This window comes from Canis lupus, chromosome 22 (assembly GCF_048164855.1).
Source record: "Canis lupus baileyi chromosome 22, mCanLup2.hap1, whole genome shotgun sequence".
NCBI classification, from domain to species: Eukaryota; Metazoa; Chordata; class Mammalia; order Carnivora; family Canidae; genus Canis; species Canis lupus.
The window spans coordinates 44,601,393-44,628,743 of record NC_132859.1 but is presented as its reverse complement, the minus strand read 5'-3'; the positions used below and the strand labels follow the sequence as shown (position 1 = coordinate 44,628,743).

The following is a 27,351-nucleotide window of genomic DNA, read 5'->3' as shown; positions in this document are numbered from 1 at the left end:
TTTCCTTGAAAGATCAGTTGTCTTGTATACCAAGATAAACTGGTATGTTTGATTGTCCAGTGAGTGAGCCATTTAGCTTTGTGGTTCTCTTTTGCTTTTATTCCTGGAAGTTGTTCTACAGATTGCACTTTGGTTTGTTTGTTTCTTTTTTAAAAAAGATTGATTTATTTATTTTAGAGAGAAGGGGAATGTGCAAGTGTGAGTGGAGGAAGGGCAGAGGGAGAGAATCTCAAGCATACTCCCTTGTAAGCGTGGAAGCCAATGTGGTGCTCGATTTCATGATCCTGAGATCATGACCTGAGCCAAAATCAAGAGTCAGATGCTTAACCAACCGACTGAGCCACCAAGGCACCGCTGTACTTTGGTTTCAAATAGGAAACAGGAACTGATTATCTGAGTTGTTGATCAGGAAAAATAGTCACTCAGAGTGCAGGCTCTACTGAAAATGGATTAGTCTCTTCACTTATGAAAGCCAAAAGCTTATAAAACATTATTTAAATAGATAATACATATATGTGGCTTAAAAATTGAAAAAGCACAAAATGGTATAATAAGTCCTGTCAGTATCAACTGTTCTAAATCATGTGGTGCCATGTACTCTTGATAATGATGTGATGAAAATAGCACTTTACTTCTGTGGAGAATTCCACTAGAGGGACATCCTACAAAATATTTGAGCATTACTCCTCAAAACTGTCAAGGTCATCAAAAACAAGGAAAGTCAAAAAACAGTCACAGAAAAGAGGAACCTAAGGAGACAGTTAAATTTACTGTAGAATCTTGAATGGAATCCTGGGACAGAAAAATGACAAAAAAACTCTTTAAAATTCTGAGTAAATTGTGGACTTTAATAATAATGCATCAGTACTGCTCTCATTAAATGTAGTAAAAGTACCATACAAATGTAAGATGTTAACAACAGTGGAAACTGTAAAGTGTGGTGAAACTCCTTTGCACTATCTTCTCATTTCCTGTATAAATCTAAAACTGTTCTAGAAAAATAAGATATTCTTTAAAAAATCTTCTTTCTTTCCTGAACCTCTAGTACCCTGGTCTAAAGGGAATTACTTTTTAAAAAAAAAAAAAAAACAGGGAACTTTAGTATAAATAAGAGGTCCTGGGGGACAGGGAGGGCCCCGAGGGGCTTCCATAATTTAACACTCTTCAAAAGCACAAACAACAGCAGGGGCAGGGTGGGGACCAGGGCAGTAAAGGGAATCACTTCTTACCATTTTCTTGTGACTCCTTTGGGAGAGATTTTATGCCAATATGAACACATTATATGCATATTCTTCTCTCTTCTTAAAAATAAAAAAGACAATGCAATATACACACATAATATTATTTCAATTAATATGTTTGGTGGTTTTTCCACATTATCTTATATATTCATTCCTATGGATAGTATTTCATTATATAGATACACCACAGTTTAACTGATCTCCTGTTACTGAATAGTTAGGTTGTCTTGTTTGACTGCAGGTGTATTAGTTTATAACCTTAACATTTGCAACAGAGTTAGGAGGTGGGAATTGAGGTTTGGGATGGTGAGAAGGGAATAATAGTCCAGTTTTATTTTGGTATTTAGTTGGATTTATACATTCATCCATTTAATTTAATATTCCACTTATCCCTGGAAAAGGATTTGAGGAAGATTGTGTCTGTTTATTTAAATCTTTTTGATGAATATCTGGGGGATGCTTCCTATATACTAATCATAATGCTAATAAGTAAGTGCAGGTGATACAGGAATCTGTTCAAGTACAGGTCCAGATCTTAGCTTATGGTGAAAGAGACAGCTCCAAGAATATAATTGTATTTTTGTAGTCTATGCTAACACTGTGCTGCAGAAACACAAATGAGGAACTGACTATACATTTTGAGTTTTCGGTGTCATTCCAGATAAACTCAATGATATGAAGGTTCAGATAAGCTTAATGATATAAAGGTTCATGGTTGACTCAGTTGGATGTTTTTGTCATCAAGGGAAGAGAAGGTCCTCAGTTTTCTCCTGCTTGTAGTATCTGGAGTCAGAGACTTTATGTTAATAGAGTAGACTTAGTCTGCCTCCACTCTAAGTCAAGTTCTGGGAGAAATGTCCTGTAAATTGCTTGGATTTATAAGCAGTGAAGAATACTCAGCAACATGATTACCTTATGCTGCTTCAGTATGCATTCAGGAAAAGTATTGTATACTGTAGTTTGGTGAACCTGCTACACACAGTTGTGAAACCATTGTTGTTTTTTTTCCCCCCAGGAATGGTTATATCTAAAGACACAGGGAAAGGATGAAGTGTTGTGCTTTTTACAACCTGGTTCCTTTTCATGACAAAGCCTTCCTCCATGAGCTAGCCTTGCTCTTCTTTCTTGTCTAGCTTCAAAGACTGGCTCTCTTTTGTTTATTTAATTATATATTTATTTTTAATCACAAAATAAATACATGATTGTATTTCCACAAGATATTCAAGCACTGTTTCCCTTGACTCCAATTCCATTCCTCTCCAAAGAAGGAACCATTCATTGCTATCATTTGGTATATGTGGAAAGAGTGTGTGTGTGTGTGTATGTGTGTGTGTGTGTTTTACATTAATGATGTCCTACAAAATGCACTATCCTCTTACTTGATTTGTTCACTTAGTAGTGTGTATTAGACAGTATTCCAGGGTATAACATGTTGATTGACCTTATTGCATTTTATAGCTATAACAAAATTTGTTCAACCTTTCTGCTGCTGTTGGCCTTCTAGGTTGTTATCATTTTTGGTTTATTATTATGAGCAATGCTGTAGTGGCTTCCTTGTGCATTCCTTGTACAATGTAGGGGTTTCTCTAGGTTATTAAGAAGTGGATTTGCTACTCATGAGATTTAGGGGTTTTAAATTTTGCCAGATACTGCTAACATATTGTCGCATGAGAAAAACAAGTTGTAGATTTGATTGGATAGCATGACACCATTTATGTTGGAAGAAGAGCCCAGATATGTCACAAGAACATATTCTATTGACTGGACTGTTAATAGTTGAAAATTTTGAAGAGAATACTAGGCTTCAGAATGGTAGTCAAAGGGACTTAGGGCTTTTCAGTGATGTTTAGGTTTTTATTACAAGAATGTGTCCATGCCCTATTTGAATTATGAATAGTTACCAATAAAAATAAAAAGAATGTTTGAATAATTTATATCTATTTTTATGCCTTGGGCAGAGAATAGTCCCTGTTTTTAATCCATTTAAAATTTTGATCATTTATTAGGATGTAGAAAAAAAATCAGTGTATTTCAAAAAGTGGAATTAGGTGATGTTACATGAAGGGTCACATTCTTTGGCCACTGGTATCCCAGTCAAGTATTTAATCATCTTGGATTTTCTGAATTTTATAGTAAAAAGATATCTGTTATTGTAACTTTCTGTTTTTAATATTTAGATTCTAGTAAAAGTGACTAAATTTTTAAAAAAAAATTTACTATTGACCTTAATTCTCCTTAATGTAAAATAGAGTATTTAAATATTGCCAGTGTTGTGTGAATACAGTAAACAATTGCTTAAATTATGTGACTCCAAAGAATAGGTGTTTTTTAATGTATAACTTCTTTTTCCTTAAAGAGATGTGAAAGCTGGAAATATTCTTCTTGGAGAAGATGGCTCAGTACAGATTGCAGGTAATGATTAGTATTTCTTTTTCTTTTGATTTAATGGTCAGTAGAACTACCTTACTTATCTTTTGTGTTTTCAGAGCCAGTTTTCTCTTCTAGTGCCTGGACTCTATCTAGCCAAGCAGCCTATATTGGCACATCCCTGCTGATTCTCAAGATACCCTCCACTATTTATCCTTCATTGTTGATCTCAGACATTTTTCTCTGTCCACTAGTCATTACCTTCCAGTTTTCACTCCTTACCCCCAGGAGTCATCTTCTATGGGTTCTCATAGCAGTCTTTGCTTTCCTTTGAAGGAAAAGTAGTCAAGAAACCGCACTGTGTTTATAAATTAATATGCTTTAGTATCTGGTGAGAGAGGTGATACAGAGCTACTTCTGTCCTGGGGTGATTGGGGTATTTGCCAGTGAGGAGGAGGCATTTGAGAGGTGCAAGTGCACATTTGGTAGATTTAGAGCCGAAGAGATAAGATAGGATATCTTATTAATTATGCCACTCAATGGCATCTAGAATAGTGAATTCTTTCCAGAAGGTTTTCAGTTTACTTTGCCCAGATCCAGTAGAGGATAAGATATGGTAAGTCCGAGGCCTGCCAGGGATCCCTGGGTGGCGCAGCGGTTTAGCGCCTGCCTTTGGCCCGGGGCGCGATCCTGGAGACCCGGGATCGAATCCCACGTCGGGCTCCCGGTGCATGGAGCCTGCTTCTCCCTCTGCCTATGTCTCTGCCTCTCTCTCTCTCTCTCTCTCTCTCTGTGTGACTATCATAAAAAAAAAAAAAAAAAAAAAAAAAACTTTAAAAAAAAAAAAAAAATTCCGAGGCCTGCCAGAGGTGACTATGCTGGTGAAATACCCCTCCTCCAGGCTGAGACTCTGGAGTGGCCTTACAGCAGGATTGTTGAGTAAGTTGCTCATCTGAGAAGGCCTTGGCTTGGTCCCTCCCACACTGCTGGGACAGTCAGGTGTTTGACAGGAGGAAGATAATCACCCAGACCATAACTTACTTCTTCAGCTTTAGAGGATAATTTAGATGCACTTCTTCCTTCATGTCAACCTAGAAAGTATTTTAATGAAGCCACATAATGCTTTAGCATTAAAGAAAATATTGATAAATTTGGCTCTTTTAAAATTCACAGCTTCTAGGGACTCCTGGGTGGCTCAGCGGTTGAGTGTCTGCCTTCGGCTCAGGGCATGATCCTGGGGTCCTGGGATCGAGTCCCACATCGGGTTCCCTGCATGGAGCCTGCTTCTCCCTCTGCCTGTGTCTCTGCCTCTCTCTCTGTGTCTCTTATGAATAAATAAAATCTTAAAAAAAATAAAATAAAATTCACAGTTTCTGTTTATTGAAAGAGGGGCAAATGGCTAATCATCATTAATAAGCAAAAAGACAAACCACAGAATAGAGAAGATATTTGCAGCATGAATAATGGATGTAGGGCTCAAATTTAGAAGAATTCATTAAGAAAAATCAGATAAAAAATGGGAAGACTTCCCAAATGAAGACATCAAAACATAAGTGTAATAAAAGGCGTTCAGCCTTACTAATAATCAGTTAAGTGCCTAGTACAGACATACCTCGGAGATACTGTGGGTTTGATTCCAGACCACCACAGTAAAACCAATATTGCTTTAAGGCAAATCAAATGAATTTGTTGGTTTCCCAGTGTGCATAAAAGTTATTTACACTATGCTAAAGCCTATTTAATGCACAATGCAGTATTTCTAAAAAAAAAAAAAAAATATATATATATATATATATATATATACCTTAATTAAAAATACTTTATTGCTAAAACATGCCAACCATCCTTTGAGCTGATCTCAGTGAGTCATAATCCTTTTGTTGGCATAGGGTCTTGTCACCATGTTGATGGCTGCTCATTGATCAAGGTAGTAGCTGCTGATGGCTGAAGTGGCTGTAGCAGTTTCTTAAAATAAAGTAACAATGGCATTTGCTACAGCAGTTGACTCTTCTTTTTATAAATGATTTCTCTGTAGCATGCAGTGCTGTTTTACCCACAAAAGAACAACTTTCAAGATTGGAGTCAGGGGATCCCTGGGTGGCGCAGCGGTTTGGCTCCTGCCTTTGGCCTAGGGCGCGATCCTGGAGACCCGGGATCGAATCCCACATCGGGCTCCCGGTGCATGGAGCCTGCTTCTCCCTCTGCCTGTGTCTCTGCCTCTCTCTCTCTGTCTGTGACTATCATAAATAAAAAAAAAAATAAAAAAATAAAAGAAAAAGCTTTAAAAAAAAAAAAAGATTGGAGTCAGTCCTCTTAAATCTTGCTTTATCAACTAGGTTTATGTAATATTCTAAATCCTTTGTTGTCACTTCAACAATCTTCACACATCTTCACCAGCAATAGATTCTATCTCTAGAAAACACTTTCTTTGCTCATCTATAAGAGGCAACTCCTCATTTGTTCAAGTTTTATCACAAGATTGCAGCAGTTCAGTCACATATTCAGGGACCACTTCTGATTCTAGTTCTCTTGCTATTTACACCACATCTGTAGCTATGTCCTCCACTAAAGTCTTGAACCCCTCAAAGTCCATGAGGGTTGGAATCACTTTCTTCCAAATTCCTGTTAATGTGATATTTTGACCTCTTCTCATGAATCATGAATGTTCTTAATGGCATCTTGAAGAGTGAATTCTTTCCATAAGATTTTGAGTTTACTTTGCCCAGATCCAGTAGAGGAATCACTAGCCTTATAGAATGTGTTTATTAAATAATAAGACTTATTTTTTAAGATTTTATTTATTTATTCATGAGAGACAAAGAGGCAGAGACATAGGCAGAGGGAGAAGCAGGCTCTTCATGGGGAGCCTGATATGGGACTAGATCCCAGGACCCCAGGATCATGCCCTGAACTGAAGGTAGATGCTCAACCACTGAGCCACCCAGGCATCCCAAGTAATAAGACTTAAAAGTCAGAATTACCCCCTGATCCATGAGCTGCAGAATGGATGCTGTGTTAGCAGGCATAAAAACAATATTAATTTCATTGTACGACTCCTTCAGAGCTCTTAGGTTACCAGGTCATTGTCAATATTTTTTTAAAGATTTTATTTTAGAGTGAGTGCATATGGGCAGAGGGAGAGGGAGAGAATCTCAAAGTTGATGCTGTGCTGAGTGCAGAGCCCAACATGGTTCTTGATCTCATGACCCTGAAATCATGACTTGAGTCAAAACCAAGAGTTGGATGTTTAACCAGCTGAGCCACCCAGGCACCCCAGTGAGCAGTAATATTTTGAAATGGATCTTTTTTTTTTTTCTAAGCAATAGATCTCAACAGTGGGCTTAAAATATTTAGTAAACCCATGTTGTAAACAGACGTGCTGTCATTCAGGCTTTGTTCTTCCATTTACAGAGCACAGGAAGAGTAGATTATTCTTAAGGGCCTTAGAATTTATGGAGTGGTAAATGAACATTGGTTTCAGCTTAAAGTCACTAGCTGCATTAACCCTAAACATGAGAGTCAGCATGTCCTTTGAAGCTAGGTATTGACCTCTCTAGCTAAAAAAGTCCAAGATGGCATCTTCTTCCAATAGAAGGATGTTTTGTCTACATTGAAAATCTGTTGTTTAGTGTAGCTACTTTCATGTATTAACTTAGTTAGATATTCTGGATAACTTGTTACAGCTTCTACATCAGCACTTGCTGCTCCACCATGCACTTTTATGTTATGGAGGTGGCTTCTTTCCTTAAACCTCATGAACCAACCTCTGCCGGCTTTGAGCTTTTCTTCTGCAGCTTCCTCACCTCTCTCAGCCTTCCTAACATTGAAGAGAATTAGGGTCTTGCTCTGGATTAGGCTTTGGCATAAGGGAATGGCTGGTTTCATTTTCTGTCCAGACCACTAAGACTTTCTTCATATCAGCAATAAGGCTGTTTTGCTTTTCTTATTCGTATGTTCACTGGAGTAGAATTTTTAATTTTCTTCGAGAACTTTTCCTTTGCATTCACAACTTGCCTAACTGGTACAAGAGGCCTAGCTTTTTGCCCACTTTGGCTTTCAACGTGCCTTCCTTATTGAGCTTAATCATTTCTAGCTTTTGATTTAAAGAGAGAGACTATATGACTCTTCCTTTCACATGAACACTCAGAGGCTCTTGTAGGGTTTTTAATTGGCCTAATTTAGGGACACCTGGGTGGCTCAGGGCGTGATCCCGGGGTCCCGAGTTCAAGTCCCACATTGGGCTTCCTGCATGGAGCTTGCTTCTCCCTCTGCCTATGTCTCTGCCTCTCTCTCTGTGTGTCTCATGAAAAAATAAATAAAATCTTTTTTTTTTTTTTAATTATTTACTTGACAGAGATTGAGAGAGAGAGAGAGACCACTCACAGTAAGGGGAGTACAGGCAGAGGGTGAGGGAGAAACAGGCTGTCTGCTGAGCAGGAAGCCTGATGCGGGGTTTGACCCTAGAACCCCGGGATCATGACCTGAGCTGAAGGGCAGATGCTTAACCAACTGAGCCACCTAGGCGCCCTGAAAAAATAAGTAAAATCTTAAAAGAAAAAAAGGCCTAATTTAAATATTGTTGTGTGTCAGGGGATAGGGAGGCCTGAAGGAGAGGGAAAGATATGGGAGAATGGCTGGTTGGTGGAGCATTTAAAACACATACAACATTTATTAAGTTTGCCTGGTTTGAGGTGCCCCCAAAACAATTACAGTAGTAACATAAAAAATCATTAATCACAGATTCACCATAAGAAATACAATAATAATGAAAAATTTTGAAATATTGCAAGAGTTATGAAAATGTGACAGAGACAAGAAGGAAGCAAATGTTGGAAAAATTGTGCTAGTAGACTTGTTTAAAGCAGGGTTGCAATAGACCTTCAGTTTTTAAAAAACACAGTATTTGTGAAGTCTAAGTAAGGTGAAGGAGTAAAAAACAAGGTATGCTTGTAAAATAACATTGGGATGCCAAGTTACATTGGCTGACAGGCAAAAACATCTGACACCACAGTTGTTAGTGTCATTGTAGAGCAAAGAAAAATCTCATATTCCTATAGTGGGAGAATAAATTAGTGCAAACACTATATTAAGTTGAAGTATGCATACCCTAAAACTTTGGCTTCTCGGTGTATGGCCTAGAGAAAATGATGCTTATATGTGCCATAGTGCTCATAAGCATTAAAAGTTTGAAACAGTCCAACATCCTTCATTAATAGAATGGATAAATATAAATAAATTATGGTTAATATATGTATTAGAATACTATATAGTGATGAATGTAGATGGAACTACAACTACATTCAAAAGCATTAATAAGGTATAAAAAGATAAGGTGAAAGAAAACAGTCAAAATAGAATATATAGCATATGAATTCGTTTATATAGGTTCAAAACCAAGCACAAGTATGCTATATTGTTAGAAAAGTAAACCCAAGTGGCAAAAAACTAAAGAAGAGAGGATTCTGGGAAGATGGTGAAGTGGAAAGCACCTGGAATCTCTCCACAGCTAGACGACAACTAAACCAGCAGAATCTGTTTGATATAACTGTTCTATAATTTTGCAGTTCCTCAGAAGGTATGTAAGTTCTAGGAGAAGACTTAGAAGATAAATTGCAGTTAATTTCAATCAATTTCAGAGCTATATATCCCCCAGCCATCAGTCTCCTGGCAGGCAGCTGGGCACCTGTTTTTGGAGCAACTTGCACAGAACTTTTGGAACCCACCGTGGGCAAAATGGACTCTGTCTTCCAAATATCATGGATCTGTGCTCTGATCATTGATTGCTGCTTCTGATCACATTGGTACAGATAAAGAGGCAGACAACCATTGGTGTGGCACTCTCTCCCCTCTACGGGATTTAATAGAGCAACACCTGTTTTTCCTTCCCTTCATTTTTCTCTTCTTCCCATTTTTGGAGCCAGACATTAAAAAATAACTACATTGGTGGGGAAAACTGGAAAATGATTGCATATGACAGGAAAAGGTGCAAAAAAGTCCTAAGAAGAGCTTGCTTATACTTCAGGCTGATGCTTGACACAGAAATAATCTATAACAACCAAAATAAAAACAATTTACAACAAAAAAAAGCATCAAACTTTGGGAGAGGGAGATAATCTGATTTCTAGAAGAACCACATCATTAGACTCAATTGTCCAATTTTCAACAAAAAAATCACAGGGTATTCAATGAAACAGTAAAGTATAGTCCATTCAAAGGAAACGAATAATAAAAATGGTCTCTCTATCAAATGAAAAAACTTTGATAAGAGATCTACTAACAAAAATAAAGGAAGATATGAATAAACTCAAGAAAACAAGTATGGATAAAATGGAACTACCAATAAGGAAAAAGAACCTAAGAACAAAAACGATTCTGGAGCTAAAAGGTACAGTAGTTTGTATTATGAAGTGAAAAGCTTACTAGAAGGATGCAAATGCAGATTTGAACTGGCTGAAAAAAGAATTGATGAATTTGAAGGCAGGAAAATGGAAATTACAGTGTCTAAGGGAAGAAAGGACAAAGATTGAAGAAAAGTGAACAGAGCTCAAGGGACCTGTTGGACACCATCAAGCAGACCAATATACATGTGGGAAGTTCCAGAAGGATGAGAGAGAAATGGGTAGAGAATATTTGAATAAATAATGGCTGTAAACTGTTGAAACTTGATGGAGAATATGAATATAAATATCCAAGAATCTCAGTGATCTCCAAGTAAGATGAGCTCTAAGTGATCTACAGAGATACCTTATAATCAAACTTATGAAAGCCAAAGAAAAAGAATCTTACAAGCAAGAAGATAGGAGTGACTCATCACATACTAGGGATCCTCAATATGGCTGTCAGCAGATGTCTCATTGGAAACTTTGGAGGCCAGAGGGCAGTGGGCCAATGTATTCCAAGCAGTAAAAGAAAACATAGTTAAGAATCCTATATCTGGTAAAACTATCCTTGAAAGTGAGGAATAAATCAAGACATTGCCAGATAAACAAAAGCTGAAGAAATTTGTTTCTGATAGATATGCCTGCAAGAAATGCTCACAGGAGTCCTGCAAAGTGGAACAAAAGGATACTAGACAGCAACTTGCTTCACTTCTTTTTTCCTGCATGACTACATTACTAAAAAAAAAAAAAAAAAAAAAAAAATATTACTGTTAACTAGTTTGTAAATCCAAAATACGTTTGCTACTTAAGAGACCAATGAACTTAAGAGTTAATCAATTCATCGTTTTGAGCACACAATGTGTTAAGATGTAATTTTGTGAGAGTAACCAGCAAGGGTGGGAATAGTGCTATAAAGAAGAGATTTTGTGTTACTGAAGTTAGGCTGTTATAAATTCAAGATTTTTTTGGAAAAAAATAACTTTTTTTTTTTTTTCAATTAAGTGATCTCTATATCCAACATGAGGCTTGAACTCATGACCCCGAGATCAAGAGTTCAGGCTGTATTGACTGAGCCAGCCAGACATCTCCTAGGCTAGTATAAATTCATATTAGAGTGTTATAACTTTAGAATGCTAAATGTAATCTCTAGTAACCAAAAAATAAATAGTTATGGAATATAAACAGAAATGAGAAAGAAAACTAAGCATTTCACAACAAAAAGTCAACTGAACAGAAAAGTAATGCAGGAAATGAGAGACAAAAAAGCAAGAAGACATATGGGAAACAAATAGAACAATGACAGAAGTCAGTCCTTCCTTATCAGTAATTGCTTCAAATGTAAATGGATTAACTCTCCAATCAAAAGACAGAGATTGGCAAAACAGATCATAATACTTAATCCAACTATATACTGTCTATAAGGGACTCACTTTAGATCCCAGATACAAATACGTTGAAAGTGGAAGGATGGCAAAAGGTTATTCCATGCAAATAGTAACCAAAAGAGAACAGAGGTAGCTATTTTAATATCAGGGAAAATAAACCTTAAGTCAAAAAGGGTTACAAAACAAAGACTTTACCTATTAATAAAGTTTCAGTACAGCAAAAAGATATAACAATTATTATTTGTACACATAATAACATACCAACAAAATATATGAAGGAAATACTGACAGAACTGAAGGGAGAACTAGAACTAGATAGCTCCACATTAGTAGTTGGAGACTTCAATATTCCATTCACAAAAATGGATACAACAGGCAGGATTAAGGAAATGAAAGACTTAATACAATACACTACACACCTAGAGCTAACAACTCAACAGGATTGAGATACACCTTCTTCTCAAGTACACATGGTGTAGACCATGTTAGACTGCATATTAAGTCCCAATAGATTTTATTTTATTTTTATTAAAATTTATTTCTTTATTTTAGAGAGAGAAAGAGTGTGCATGAGCCGGGTTGGGGGGTGGGGGGAGGGAGGGAGTGAGAGAATCCTGAAGCAGACACCTCCTTGCTGAGTGTAGATCCCTACGTGGGGCTTGATCCCAGGAGGATCATGAGATCATAACCTGAGCTAAAACCAGGAGTTGGCTGCTTAACCAACTGGGCCACCTAGGCACCCCAAGTCCCAACAGATTTTAAAAGATACTGTTAAAAGATATATTGAAAAGATACTACTACTTCAAAAGATACAAAATACTTCATCTGACTGCTGTGGATAGTTAGAAATTAATAGCAGATGACTAAAAATTTTACAAATTTGCAGAAATTAAACAACACACACTCAACCAATGGATAAAGGAAAGTTTCACAAGGGAAATTAAAAAATACTTAGAGATGAATGAAAACAGAATCACAATATATCAGAACTTCTGGGTCATAGCAAAAGTATTGCCAAAGGGCAAGTTTATAGCTAGAGACACTTTATTTAAAAAATAAGATAGCGAACCAACCATCTTACTTTATGCCTCAAGGAACTAGAAAAACTAAACCCAACACTTAACAGAAGGAAGAAAATAACAAAATTTAGAGAAGAGATAAGAAAAAGAAAAGCAGTAGAAAAAAAAAAAAAAAGAAATGCAGTAGAGAGGTGATTCTTTGAAAGATCACCAAAATTGACAAACCTTCACCTTGATGAACTAGGGAAAAAGAGAAGATTCAAATGACAAAAATCACAAGTCAAGTAGATGTATCAGACAAAGTAGACTCTAGAACAAAGACCATAAATAAAGAAAGGCATTACATATTCATAAAGGGGTCAGTCTGAAAAGATAAAACGTCTGTAAATATTTGTGCACCCAACATGGAAGCATCTAATTATGTAAAGTAAATATTATTAGACCTAACAGAAGAAATAAACAGTAATACTGTAAGAGTAAGGGGCTTTAATACTCCCATTTAAATCAGTGGATAGATGATTTAGACAGAAAATCAAGAAGGAAACATCAGCTTTAAATAATAACGTTAGATCAGATAGACTTAACGTACATTTATAAAACATTCTATCCCAAAGCAACAGAATACACATTTTTCTCAAGTACACATGGAACATTTTTCAAGACAGATCATATGTTAGGCCACAAAATAAGTCTTAATAAATTTAAGAGGCCTGAAATCAAATCAAGCATTTTTTTCTATAGTGGTATGAAACTAGAAATTTATGTGAAGAAAATGGGAAAATTTACAAATATTTGGAGATTAAACAACATGCTACTGAACAACCAATGGGTCAGTGAAGAAACTAAAAAATACCTTGTGACAAATGAAAATGGAAATGTAACATACCATATTTATTGGATGCATCAAAAGCATTTCTTCTCCCTACCCCTTGAATCACCTATTTCTTGGTTCTAAGAGGGAAGTTCATAGTGATAATGCTTACCCCAAGAAATAAAGTCTCAAGCAACTTTATATCTCAAGGAACTAGAAAAAAAAAAAAAAGAAAAAAATGAAACCTGGTTAGCAGAAGGAAGGAATTAACAAAGACTAGAACAGAAATAAATGAAATAGAGACTACATAATGACAATAGAAAAGATCATTGAAATTAAGCTAGTTCTTTGAAAAGATAAACAAAATTGGCAAATGTTTAGCTTAGATTCACCAAGAAAAAGGATTTAAGTAAATAAAATGAGAAATGAAAAAAAAATGAAAGAGAAGTTACAACTGATATTATAGAAAGGGCAAGAGACTATTATGAACAATTATATGCTAACAGATTGGGCAATTTAGAAGAAATGGATAAATTTCTGGAAACACACAACCTACAAGACTGAATCATGATGCATTAGAAAGACTGAGCAGACCAATTACTAGTAAAGAGATTGGATCAGGAATCATAAACCTCCCAACAAGTTAAAGTCCGGTACCAGACAGCCTCACTGGTGAATTCTACCAAACATTGAAAGAATTGATACTAATCCTTCTCAGTCTCTTCCAAAAAATAGTAAGGGGGGGAACTTTTTATTTTTTTATTTTTAAAGATTTTATTTATTCATGAGAGACACACAGAGAGAGAGAGAGGCAGAGACACAGGCAGAGGGAGAAGCAGGCTCCATTCAGGGAGTCCCACATGGGACTCAATCCCAGGTCTCCACGATCACACCCTGGGCTGCAGGTGGCGCTAAACCGCTGTGCCACCAGGGCTGCCCGAGGCAGGTACTTTTTAAAACATATTTTATGAGGCCAGCATTACCTTGATACCAAAACCAGACAAGAATGGCACAAGAAAAGAAAATCACTCTGATGGACATAGATGCAAAAGTCTTCAACAAAAATATTCGTAAACTTGGGATGCCTAGGTGGCTCAGTGGATGAGCGTCTGCTTTTGGCTCAGGGCGTGATCCTGGGGTCCTGGAATTGAGTCCTGCATTGGGCTTCCCACAGGGAGCCTGCTTCTCCCTCTGCCTGTGTCTCTGCCTCTCTGTGTCTTTCATGAATAAATAAATAAAATCATAAAAAAATATATTAGTAAACTCAGTTCGGTAATACATTAAAAGGACCATCCACCTTGATGTAGTGGTTATGTCAGGGATGCAAGGATTGTTCAAAATCTGCAAATTAGTATGATATACCACATTAACAAAATGAAGGATAAAAATTATCATTTCAACAGATGCAGTAAAAGCATATAACAAAATTCAACATACATGTATTTTTCTCTATAAAGCCAGTATAGAGGGACATACCTCAACATAATAAAGGCTATGTATGATAAGCCCACAGCTAACATTATACTTAATGGTAGAAAACTGAAAGCATTTCCTTTAAGATCATGAGCAAGACAAAGATGCCCATTCTCACTATAGTATTGGAAGTACTAGCCAGAGGAGTTAGGCAAGAAAAAGAAATTAAAGGCATCCAATTTAGAAAGCAAGAAGTAAAACTGTCACTGTTTGCAGATGACATGATACTAAATATAGCATACCCTAAAGCTCCATCAGAAAACACAAACAAGCAATTTATCATAAAGGAGTCAAGAGTATACAATGGGGAAAGGATAGTCTCTTCAATAAATGATATTGGGAAGATTAAACAACCACATATAAAAGAATGAAACTAGAGCACCATCTTATATCATATGCAAAAATTGACTTCAGTGTAAGACATGAAATCATAAAATACCTAGGGAACATGGATGGCAGGCCCCTTGATCTAGGTCTTGAAACTGACACCAAAAGCAAAAGTAACTAAGGCAAAAATGAACAAATAGGAGTATCAAACTAAATATCTGCACAGCAAAGAAAATCAGCAAAATGAACAGGCATCCTACTGAGTGGGAAAAAATATTTGTGAATCATATATCTGGTAAGGGACTGGTATCCAAAATACATAAAGAATTTGTACAACCCAATATCAAAAACTGAAAAATACATTTAAGAAATGGGCAGAAGATCTGAATAGACATTTCTCCAAAGAAGACATACAGATTGCCAACAGATAAATTGAAAAGATGTTCTACATCATTAATTACTAGGGAAATACAAATGAGATCCTCACACACATCGAGATAACATCTCACACCTGTTAGAATGGTTATTCTATTCCAAAAAGACTGGAATCAACAAGCATTAGCAAGGATGTGGAAAAACCAGTACCTTATGTGCTGTCCATGGGAATGTAAATCAGTGCAGCCAATGGAAAACAATATGGAGGTGCCTCAGAAACTTAAAAATAGATCTGTTGTATTATCTAGCAATTCCACTTATGGGTATTCAAGGAAAATGAAAACACTAACTCAAAAAGAAATGTGCATGATCACAGCAGTATTATTTACAAATAGCGAAGAATATACAATGGGGAAAGGACAGTCTCTTCAATAAGTGGTATTGGGAAAATTGATACAATGGGATAGTATTTGGCCTATAAAGGAAACAAATTCTGTAATATGCTACTAGATGGATAAACATCAAGGACATTATGCTAAGTAAAATAACTCAGCTACAAAAAACAAATAATATTGTATGATTTTACTTATACGAGGTCCTTAGAGTATTCAAAATCATAGAGGCAGAAAGCTAGAATGGTGGTTGCCAATGGCTGGGGAGAAGGAGAATGGGGAATTATTGTGTAATGGGTACAGAGTTTTAGTCTGGAAGGGTGCTAATAAGAATGGATTGGAGCAAGGAGGAAAATCTACTGAGATAGTGATGTGTGAGGGTGGAGAGTGGAATGAGGGACCTTAATTTAGTCAAGAATTTCAGTGGAAAAAAGAAAATGTCATGTTGTTTTTATGTAAAACTATGTCATTTTCCTACCCATCTGTGTTAGTTCTAATACCTTGGTCTTGTATCTATTTCAGACTTTGGGGTTAGTGCTTTTTTAGCAACTGGTGGTGATATTACCCGAAATAAAGTGAGAAAGACCTTTGTTGGAACTCCTTGCTGGATGGCACCTGAAGTTATGGAACAGGTACTTTGTCTTTTTTAAATGGTGTATGGTTTTGTGCAGAATGGTGGAAAACAGAGTAGTGTCTGCTTTTGGTTGGTGTACAGGTTCCCCTACTAATGGAAAGTAGTTTGTTCTGTGAAACCTTTTGTAAGCTGAAATGGTACAAAGCAAAGAAGAAATTACCACTAATTTATTTTTTTCAATAATAAATTTATTTTTTATTGTTCAATTTACCAACATACAAAATAACAACCAGCGCTCATCCCGTCAAGTGCCCCCCTCAGTGCCCGTCACCATTCACCCCCACCCCCCGCCCTCCTCCCAATTACCACTAATTTATTTGTAAAAATTTTATAGCATCCCCAGACCCCAAAATAACCTCATTTAGGCCTTTCTGATACCACAGAATGTATCTTGCTATTGAACACACAAAATAAATTGAGATAAAGCATAGATGCTCACAGTTGAAAGCTATGGTGGCCTGATGCTGAGTGTAGTTCCTTGGGAAGGAGCCTGGTGACACCAGTCTCACTGCTCGGTATGGGCACTTCCTCTATAATAGCTGACTAGAAAGCAAATACCGAATGTCATTTTCACTTTTTTTGTAAAAGTGAAAATCCTCTTCCAATTTCTTTTGATGGCGTAAACACGTACTACCATAGATCTTTCATATAAGCCAAATGGCTTAATGGGAACTTTGAAAAGTAGAGGATACGAGTGCAAGGTTAACTTTGGGAACTTTGGGAAATACAAACCAATAGCTCTTTACAAATGATATATGAAACTAAAGATTTATGCCACATATGATCTAAGGAATAATATAATGAAGATTGGCTTAATAGTTTCCATGTTACAAATTAAATGACCTAATCTTTGTACATGTAGTTTCACTGCTATGGTTCTTGAAGGACTAGTTTTGCCCACAACCACATTTCCCGTTTGTTCTCCAACAACTACAGTCGGATGTTGCTCATCTAATCATCTTACGGAAACTCTGCTAATTCTCAAATCAGTGCTTATTTCTTATTCCTTGTCAACAGTGTTCTCTTGTCATTTGAAATAGTTGATCATTTCCACCTTTACTTACGTCTTTAGCTTCCCTAGTGTAGTTTGCTCATTCTTCCCCTACCTCTCGAGCCAGGCTGTGTCTCTGACTTTTTTTCTGCCTTTCCTTTTATTTCCCCGGACCTCGTTCTTAAATTCTTCTCTCACTAGTTAGTCTTATCTCCACTTCCTACCTATTATATTTTCTTTTTAGTTTTTTGTGTCCTCTTTTTAAAGATTTATCCACTCGCTCATTCATTCATTCGTTTCTAAGTAGGCTCCACAGCAGTGGGGGGCCTTAAACTCAACCCTGAGATTGAGAGTTGTGTGCTCTACAAACTGAGCCAGCCAGGTGCCCCGAAAGATTTTTTTTTTTTTATTCATAGAGTTGCAGAGAGAGAGAGAGAGAGAGGCAGAGACACAGGCAGAGGGAGAAGCAAGCTCCATGCAGGAAGTGGGACTCGATCCAGGGTCTCCAGGATCACGCCTTAGGCTGCAGGCGGTGCTAAACCGCTGCGCCACCAGGGCTGCCCCGCTAAAGATTTTTTTTAAGGTTTTATTTATCTGAGACAGGGAGCGTGACCGAGCCAGGAGAGGGATAAGCAGACTCTCAGTGCAGAGCCCAATGCAGGGTTTGATCTCATGACCCTGAGATCATCACCTGAGCCAAAATCAAGACTGAGATGCTTAACTGACTGAGCCACCCAGGCACCCCCACCTAAAGTTTTTATTTTTTTTTATTTTTTTATTTTTTTTAAGTTTTTATTTTTAAATAATCTCTACACCCAAGGTGGGGCTTGAACCCACAACCCCAGGATCAAGAATTGTATGCTCTACTAACTGAGCCAACCAGGTGGCCCCCACCTATTATGTTTTCTAACTTATATCCATGCCAGTCTTATTTCCTAAGCCTCTAGATGGAGGTTTCTAGCTTCCTATAGATGTTTTATGTAAATGTCTTTTAAGTATATCAAAGTCAGTATGGAGAACTGAATTCACTTTTAATTTTAACTCTGTTGTATGTAATACCTGTATTCATGCTTTTGGTGGGAAGCACTCCCACTCTGCAGATGCTGAACACCTGACATCGGACTGGTGAGACTGACAGCAGTTTATTAGTCACGTACACACACAGCTGCAGGGAGGACCACACTACACATCACACGGAGGGCTGCACTCCGAAAGAGAGTGAATAAACAGTTGCCATGGGAAACAGCCTTTATAGTATCAAGAGAGTGAGGTGCCTCTTGGTTTCCAGATTCCTTGTGAGGGTGACTGGCTTGTTTGAATAATTCTGAGGGCTGTTAGGGAGCTGAAATCTGCTACTCAAGCCTGAGCAAGAACTTGGCCTGGCCCAGTTAATAAGCAGGGTTGTTGGGCAAGGGACCTTATCCTTAGAAGACTGGGGAGAGGAGGGGAACTTGCATTTAGTTCATTAGAGGCCCACTTACTTTTGCCAGATGTCAAGGCAGCATATTATATGGAGCTTCAATTTCAGGTCTCAAACCATACACTCCTCCTACCTGTTTCTTCTGTGTTGCTTAGAATAGAAAATGAAAATATTTAATTTTATAATGTTTTCATGGCAGTATAAAAGGACAGAAATTTCGCAATATTTTCACATCAACTTTGAAAATATTCATACCCCTTGTATCCTTTTTCATTTATAAAAATTCAGGTGATAATACCATATCAGAAAATTTGGAAAGCGAAAGACTTAGCACTACTGCCTAATAATTATGTTCTAGTTCTATCCTTTTTCTAAAAAATGAACAGATTATATACTTCTGTAATAAGTATCAAAACTTGTGAAGAATTTTGTGTTCTTTTTTCTTCATAAATGCTGTATCATGAGTGGTTTTCCATATTTTCATATAAAATTCATTTACATAGCTTTTAGTTGACTATATAACATTTAAGTGAATATTCCATACTTAATAATTTCCCCTTTGTTGGGGAATGTTCATTCAGATTGCTTTTTCTTTTTTCTTCTGTTATCAAGTACCTTTGGCTTTTACCTAGATTATTTTCATGGTTTAAAGCTTATGAACTGGGCAGCCCAGGTGGCTTAGCGGTTTAGCGCTGCCTTCAGCCCAGGACGTGATCCTGGAGACCCGGGATCAAATCCCACGTCGGGCTCCTTGCGTGGAGCCTGCTTCTCCCTTTCCTGTGTCTCTGCCTCTCTCTATTATGAATAAATAAATCTTAAAAAAAAAAAAAAGCTTATGAATGCTTCCATGGTTCTTGATACATATTAGAAGGTACCTTTTAAAAGTGCTTTTTAGAGGTGCCTGCTGGCTCAGCCAGAAGGACATACTACACTTGATTTTAGGGTCATGGGTTCAAGCCCCACATTGGGTGTAGACATTACTAACAAAAATAAATTGAATTAAGTTAAAGTGCTTTTAGGGTGTTAAAAATAACCATGTACATCTTTATGTTCTTTACAGGTCCGAGGCTATGATTTCAAAGCTGACATCTGGAGTTTCGGGATCACAGCAATTGAACTGGCCACAGGGGCGGCTCCTTATCATAAGTATCCCCCAATGAAGGTGAAGTTCATAGTCAAAATACCACTCTAGCTCATGTCCCAGTTTCTTTTCAGAGCCTGCTCCTAGGAATAAATGGATTTGAGAAGGATGAGTTTTTAAAACTGTAAAGTGGGAAGCTATTTTGAGGCTAAAGGAATGGTTTATTTTTTAAAAGGAGTTGGGGGAGGAAATGAGGTTTATATGCAGGCAGTGAGTCCTGTAATTGTAGCCCAGACATACATGTTAGCCTGTTTGCTCAGAATGAGAAATACCTCTATGCTTTAGTGATATCATTTCAGTAAATATAAATTGAATCTGAAAAGCATGTATTAATTCTGACTACAGCCCCCTTTTATTCTTTACTGTTGATTATGTGTTTGGAAATTGGCTTGTGCTTTTATAAAAAAGTCACACAGAATAAAAAAATCACCCTAAATCCCACTATGTAAATATGACCTTCATGACTAATACCTACGTGCATCAAGCTAGTATGTTGCCATGAAAGTCAAAAAGAAGGAAGAGACTTAGGATGGACAGAATAATCAAAATTGTCAGTTACTGCAGAGAAGGTAGGAGGAGTGAGAACTAAAAAAGGCTGTTACCTAGGCATCATCAGTGATTTCTGTGATAGAAGTGGCTGAGGAGTTCTGGAAGAGAAGGCCAGATTATAAGGGGTCACGTTAAAACAGAGCTATGAATAAATAAAATCAGCAAGATCACATTTTTAATTTTGCTATGGCTTTATATATTTATTATTTATTTTTATTATTTTATTATTTATTACTTGATTGAGTTTTATTCTTATATTTGTTGTGATTTAAAATTTTTTTTTATGGTTTGGCAGTATAAAAATGGAAACAGAGGACATGAAGAAAGGGTTCTAACTAAAGGTCATTCAGTGCTGATACAGTTGGGCCCTTGTGGGCATTTCACCTGGGAAGCCAGCTATCTGTAGGATATTATTTGTGTGGAAAATATCCAAATAACTCTGAGTTCCAATAACTAGTCCAGTAGTGAACTGCTTATGTGTTGAGAAGCTGTTTATACTGAAGACTTCTGGCCACAATACTTTACTGAGTTGTCAGAAGTTTATATTATATTGAAAATTCTTCCAGGTTCTAATGCTGACACTACAAAATGATCCTCCTTCTTTGGAAACTGGTGTTCAAGACAAAGAAATGCTGAAAAAATATGGAAAATCATTTAGGAAAATGATTTCATTGTGCCTTCAAAAGGATCCGGAAAAAAGGTAAAATATGAGTTAAAGCTTATGTTTCTCTTCATCTAATATTGTAAACCATTGTGGGAAGTCTAGTACATACATAAATTCATGTGAAGTAAATTATTTGTGTGTATGCAAATATATTTATATCTACTTGAATACAAACTTTAGAAAAAATATAGAGAGACTGTTACAACTAGATTGGAAATGAATGAATTAACTTTCTCCCTTCTTTTTAGTATATGGCATATTCTAAAATTCATGTTTCCTGGTTAATTTTTTTTTTCCTGGTTAATTTTTTTTTAAGATTTTATTTATTTATTCATAAGAAACAGAGAGAGAGAGAGATTGAGAGAGAGGCAGAGACACAGACAGAGGGAGAAGCAGGCTCCATGCAGGGACCTGACATGGGACTCGATCCCGGGACTCCAGGATCAGACCCTGGGCTGAAGGCGGCGCTAAACCGCTGAGCCACCTGGGCTGCCCTGGTTAACTTTTTAAAAATTTATATGTTGTGAATTCTGTGTTAATAAAATCCCATGTTAGTGGGATAGCTTGTTTTCAATTTGTATTAAAAGTCATAAGCAATTATTTTAATACTGTTTATAATTTTAATAATAAAAGAAATACACATAGCAAATGTTATATCTAATGCCAAATAATCATATGTATTGCCTTGTTGGAAAGATATTTTAATGAGTAGACCAAAAATGCAAAGCACTTACTTGTAACACTAGACAGATTGGATGGCAAGTAAGTGAATAAATATGATAATCTAAGGTATGTATCTTTATGAATTAAACAGAATCAAATAGATGTAGGAAGTCATTGAGTCAGCATTTTATCTTTGAGGTCAGCCACCTCTACCTAGTTATTGAGATGGGACTTGAATCCAAAATTTCTGAAAGCTGGCTCAGGGACTGATCCTGGATTCCTGGGATCGAGTCCCACATTGGGCTCCTTGCATGAAGCCTGCTTCTCCTCCCTCTCTGCCTGTGTCTCTGCCTCTTTCTGTGTCTCTCATGAATAAATAAATAAAACCTTCATAAAAAAAAAATCTCTGATTCCTTAGCTAGGGCTGTTTCCACTGTATCTCATTTTTCTATTTCGCATATATATTTCACTCATTTTTTTAGCACTGAGAATTTTTAAATTTTGATTTCTCTAATGATAACAAAAATAAATATTTTATTTGACATCCTTAGTCATGTCTTTAGTATATTTCATGAGGCTTCAGAATTTACTGTTGGAAATACTGGAAAGGGTAAGAAAACAGGTAGCAAAGTTCAAACCTCTGCTGTTAGAACTTTTTTCCTATTTCTGAATAAATTGGTATAAAAGATAGGGAACACTTTTGCTTCTGCTTAATTGACTAGAATAACAATTCTTTTGTTACAAATACCTAGAAATGCTGAATAAATTTGTCAAATTTACAAAACCAAATCCAGAGATAAGGTTGCAATTAAAGGGAGGCCCTTGAGTGCTAGAAATAATAAGGAAGACCTAACTCAGAGAAGAAATACCATGAGCTAATCCTGTAGCTACCCTCAGTGGGACACTCTTCATTCTAATAACACGCTCGGTTAGATTTCTAACTTCCATATGGGGGCTGGAAATGAAATATTGGGCCGTAGCCAATGGGGATTCTGAACTGAGATCCCTGTTTATGGCTAGCACCTTTTCAAGTCAGCCTTCTGAGTAAAAGGACAGACCAGAAGACAAAATATATGACCATCATCACAAAAACACAAATCTCTCCTGAATAATCCAGTCCTCTGACCTGGACATTCTGTAAGTTGAGAGTCTGAATTTATACGACCCATATTATCCAGGAACCCACCAAATTAAAGAATAAAAAAAATTATTGCCAAGCCAGTTTTATTTCTGGCAGAAGCAATTAGAAAACTGGACCGTTTGAATTGTTCCAAATTCCAGATCGATGAGATTCCTGCAAGTAATGCCCTGAAGAGATCTCAAGCTGAAATTATAAAATACACAGCAGACTAGAGTCAGCAAACATAGCAGACTAGAATCAGCAGACACAGCAAGCAGAAGGATTAGTGCTCCAAGAACTTTGGATGATGCAAAGATACCTGAAAAGACTATAAGTATGTTTAAAATAATTAAAATCCTAATGGAGGAAATCAAAACCATAAAAAAAGAATAATATGACTTGACTAAAAAGCAAAACAAATGGAGCTGCTAGTAACTAAAATTTAAAACTTAGCAGATTCCCTTGACACTAGACTTAGTGTTCTGATAAATAGAAGATGAAAAAGGAAAAATAGCTTTAACGTGGAGACACCTGGCGGACACCTCCTTCACAAGTGATCTAGTTTAACATCATCTAATAAGACAAACTGATGATTATATACTCCCAGATAGGATAAAAGGCAGAGGGCATATCACCTCCGAGGTATTCCTTCCCCAAATTTTTCACTTCAGTCTGTAATGAGAAAACATCAGATAAACCCAAATTGAGGAATGTGCTATAAACTCCCTTAACAACACTCTTCAGGAGTAAGGAAAGGGGTGACTGAGAAAGTCTCACAGATTGGAGGATATAAAGGAGACATGAAGGCTAAAAGTGAAACGGCTAGATCCTGGAGCAGAAAAAGGATATTAGTGCAAAATTCGGGAAATCTAAATAAAGCCTGTAGTTTATAATATTGTACCAATATTAATGTTTTAAAGTCTGTAGCAATGTTAATATTTTTAGTTAACTTTTTTGATAATTATACCATGGTTATGTAAAATGTTAACATTGAGGGAAGCTGATGACAGTTATATAGGAACTCTACTATCTTTGTATCTCTTCTGTAAGCCTAAAATTATTTAAAAAGATAAAAGAAAAATATCTAGAAGCTATAGAACATCTTATTTCCAGTTTGTAAATCAAAATTATACCTTATTTAGAACATTTCTACGTTTTTTTTGTTTTTTTTTTCAATTTTTATTTATTTATGATAGTCACAGAGAGAGAGAGAGAGAGAGAGAGAGAGAGGCAGAGACATAGGCCGAGGGAGAAGCAGGCTCTATGCACCGGGAGCCCGATGTGGGATCCGATCCCGGGTCTCCAGGATCGCGCCCTGGGCCAAAGGCAGGCGCCAAACCGCTGCGCCACCCAGGGATCCCAGAACATTTCTACGTTAAAAAAACAAAACAACTTCAGTAGATTGTTAAACAGAACAGCCAATAAAACAAAAAAGAGGTAATTTATTGACTACTGATAAGTTACCAAGTACTTTTATAAACACCACATATATCATCTCATTTAATTTTTACAGTAAACCTATGAGGATGGCACTGTTATTTCCTGTTTTACAAATGAAGAAACTGAGTCACAGAGAGGTTATGTGACATTGCCCAAGGTCACACAGTTAATAAATGTTGGAGCTAGAATTCCAACCCATACAGTTTTAACTACGGAGTTTCTGCTCTTAACTTCATCACACTACAGTATACTGAGGAAATTGCTCAGAATGCAGCACAGAAAGATTTTTTGTTAATGGAAATATAAAAGAAAGATGAATGGGGGATCGAATGGAAAGGTTTAGTGTGTGTGCATGCACATGTATATACATATAGATGTATGTATAGACTTTCCAGGAGAGATGATAGAAAATGGGAGAAACAAAATTAAAAGCAATAATGGCTGAGCATTTTCTAGAATTAATGAAATATCTATATTCTCAGATTAAAGAATCACCCCACCCCACCCCCAGCATTCCAAGCAGTATTTCCCTTTCTCCATTTGTACACAGGTCACAAAACCGGATACAAAGTCAAAGAGCATGTGTTAAATTAAATGCAAGCTACGGGGGCAGATTACCTACTGAGAAATAGCAGGTTAGACTGACTGCCACTTTCTTAGTAATAACAGTAAAGGCCTAGGGGCCAGAATATGCTGGAACAATGCTGAGAGAAAATAACTGTTAACCCACAATTCTCCATCTAGTCAAACTACTATTCAAGAATAACTATGGAATCAAGATTTTTTCAGACAAAAATAGAGTTTCCAGCCACATTTTATCACTTCAAGAACTAGAAGTTTTTCCTTGGAAAGAAGGAAATGATCCTAGAAGAAAGGGATGAATCATAAAAAGCAATGTTGTACAAACTGTTGAATATAATGAAATCCTGACTGAATGAAAAAATAGGAAGGGTAATGTCTACTTTCAATTTGTATCACACTTTTACATCTGTTCTCTTAATCTGTACAGTAATCCTTTGAGGCTCTGGTTCTCCAGCATGAGTGCCCATTAGCATCACCCGAGGAGTTTTCAAAACTACCAGTGCATGGGTTTTCCCCCACAGATTCTGCTTTAATTGGTACAGGATATAGCCTGGATGTCAGGATTTGTCTTGAAAGTCCTAGCTATTATAATGCAGTCATGTTTAAGAACCACTGCCTTCAGGGGCTTGACCAGATAATACAGAACCTTAGAGAGGGTTATGTGGTAGATGTGCGGTGTACCAGATCCAGTCTCTTAAGTGTAGGATTTTTTATTCTTTATTCTCAGTCATACTAAAAATTTGTACATTTGACAGTGATGATGCCTTTATTCCAGTTGTACATTTGAGTTAAAAACTGAGTTGAGATTCATTTGGGAGAATATATACATTACTTGTAGAGTCTCTTGAAGTTGAAGGCTGGCAGGCAGGCAGGCATATGTTAAGAGACATAAGACTTCATTTGGTCCATTTCCTCTTTGTGAAGTTAAATATATTTTTATGCCTTGTTAAAGTAAATATTATCTAGTCTTCCTGGAAAATGATATTCTTGGGAAAAGAATAGCAAATATTTTGGAAGCCACTAAGAAGTCATGATTCCAAAAGAAACATTTCACTAATGAATTTTGCAAAGGACCTACAATAATTATAATCAACATTTCTGTTTGAGTTTTCTTCTCTACTCAGTGTCTTGTACCGAGTTAGTTTATCCTGCTTTTTGCTTTTTAGCCCGTTAAGGAAAGTGAAGAACACTGAGATTTTATCTTGCTGCTCAAGAACTCATGTTTTCATTTTTGAAGATGGAAACCCACAGTTACACTTGAATTAACTATTAAAACATTCTTTTCTGGTTTTAGACCAACAGCAGCAGAACTGTTAAGGCACAAATTTTTCCAAAAAGCAAAGGTAGGAAATTCTTACTTTTGATTTTATGTTCATGTGATACTCCTCAGTTACCTAAATTAGATTCACTGCCCAAAGTTGCTTTTTCTTAAATGATAATGTTTGGAAAAGTGATGGTAGATCAAATAAAAGCTGGGGGCATTATCTGTATAATTTTTGGTAATTAAGATACATGCTCTAGAATTAATAAATGTATTTTTCATATAAATTAATTTAAACATCAGGTTAAATTTATAACAGGGACAATGCATATTAACTTTTGCCATTATAAATATAATCTTTGAAAAATACTGAACTCTTATTTCAGGGTTTACTACGGAATTAGTAAACATCTCATTTCCCAAAGAGAACAGATAAGTGGGATTTTACTGTAGTTAGAAATGTGGGACCATGGTCCCAAAGAATATAGGGTAAAACAAGCTTTTCATAGATCCTGGTTCATTCAGTACACTAAAGCTCTGTCCAAATTGGGAAACTGTGGTAGTAATGTACAATTACTTTAATTGTAATGAATATTTCTGTGTCAGTTTCTTTGGTTTGGTAAAACTTGTAAGAAAAAAATTTATTTTTCTTCTCCAGAATAAAGAATTTCTTCAAGAAAAAATACTGCAGAGGGCACCAACTATTTCTGAAAGAGCTAAAAAGGTAAATGGGGATTTAACTCTGGTTTCCTAGGAAATTGGTTAAACTTACTTCTGCATTTTAAAAGTATATGTTAAGTGATGCTTTGTTAATAATTGTAAGTATTACTCACTTTTTTCCAATCCTTTCTTTTAGCAATCTTTGATATATTCATTCATCAAATATAATTACTCTAGTATGTTTAGGTTTGCTGTCTACTAGAATGAAAAGGTATGTTACACAATTGATGAATTAATTCTAGACTGTTAAATCATTGTTTGTAGCTACCAGAGTGAGTTGTGACATTTGGCCCTTTCTTCACACTACACAAAAAACAATCAAGACATATTAGGAGGACTATAATAAAAAAAGACAACAAGTGGGATAAAGATGTAGAGAAATTGGAACCGTCACTT

At 36.4% G+C, this 27,351-nt stretch overlaps 1 protein-coding gene across 4 annotated transcripts in view; it reads left to right on the top strand.

Annotated features, from left to right (window-relative positions):
- The window catches only part of OXSR1 (oxidative stress responsive kinase 1), a 94,805-nt gene that overhangs the window by 45,306 nt on the left and 22,148 nt on the right, over positions 1-27,351 (top strand). For all 4 annotated transcript variants that reach the window (XM_072793368.1, XM_072793369.1, XM_072793367.1 and 1 more), the window contains exons 5-10: positions 3,598-3,653; positions 16,293-16,402; positions 19,876-19,977; positions 21,072-21,205; positions 26,269-26,317; positions 26,894-26,959. In XM_072793368.1, the coding sequence (XP_072649469.1) occupies positions 3,598-3,653; positions 16,293-16,402; positions 19,876-19,977; positions 21,072-21,205; positions 26,269-26,317; positions 26,894-26,959 (517 nt within the window). The remainder of the gene's footprint in view (positions 1-3,597; positions 3,654-16,292; positions 16,403-19,875; positions 19,978-21,071; positions 21,206-26,268; positions 26,318-26,893; positions 26,960-27,351) is intronic.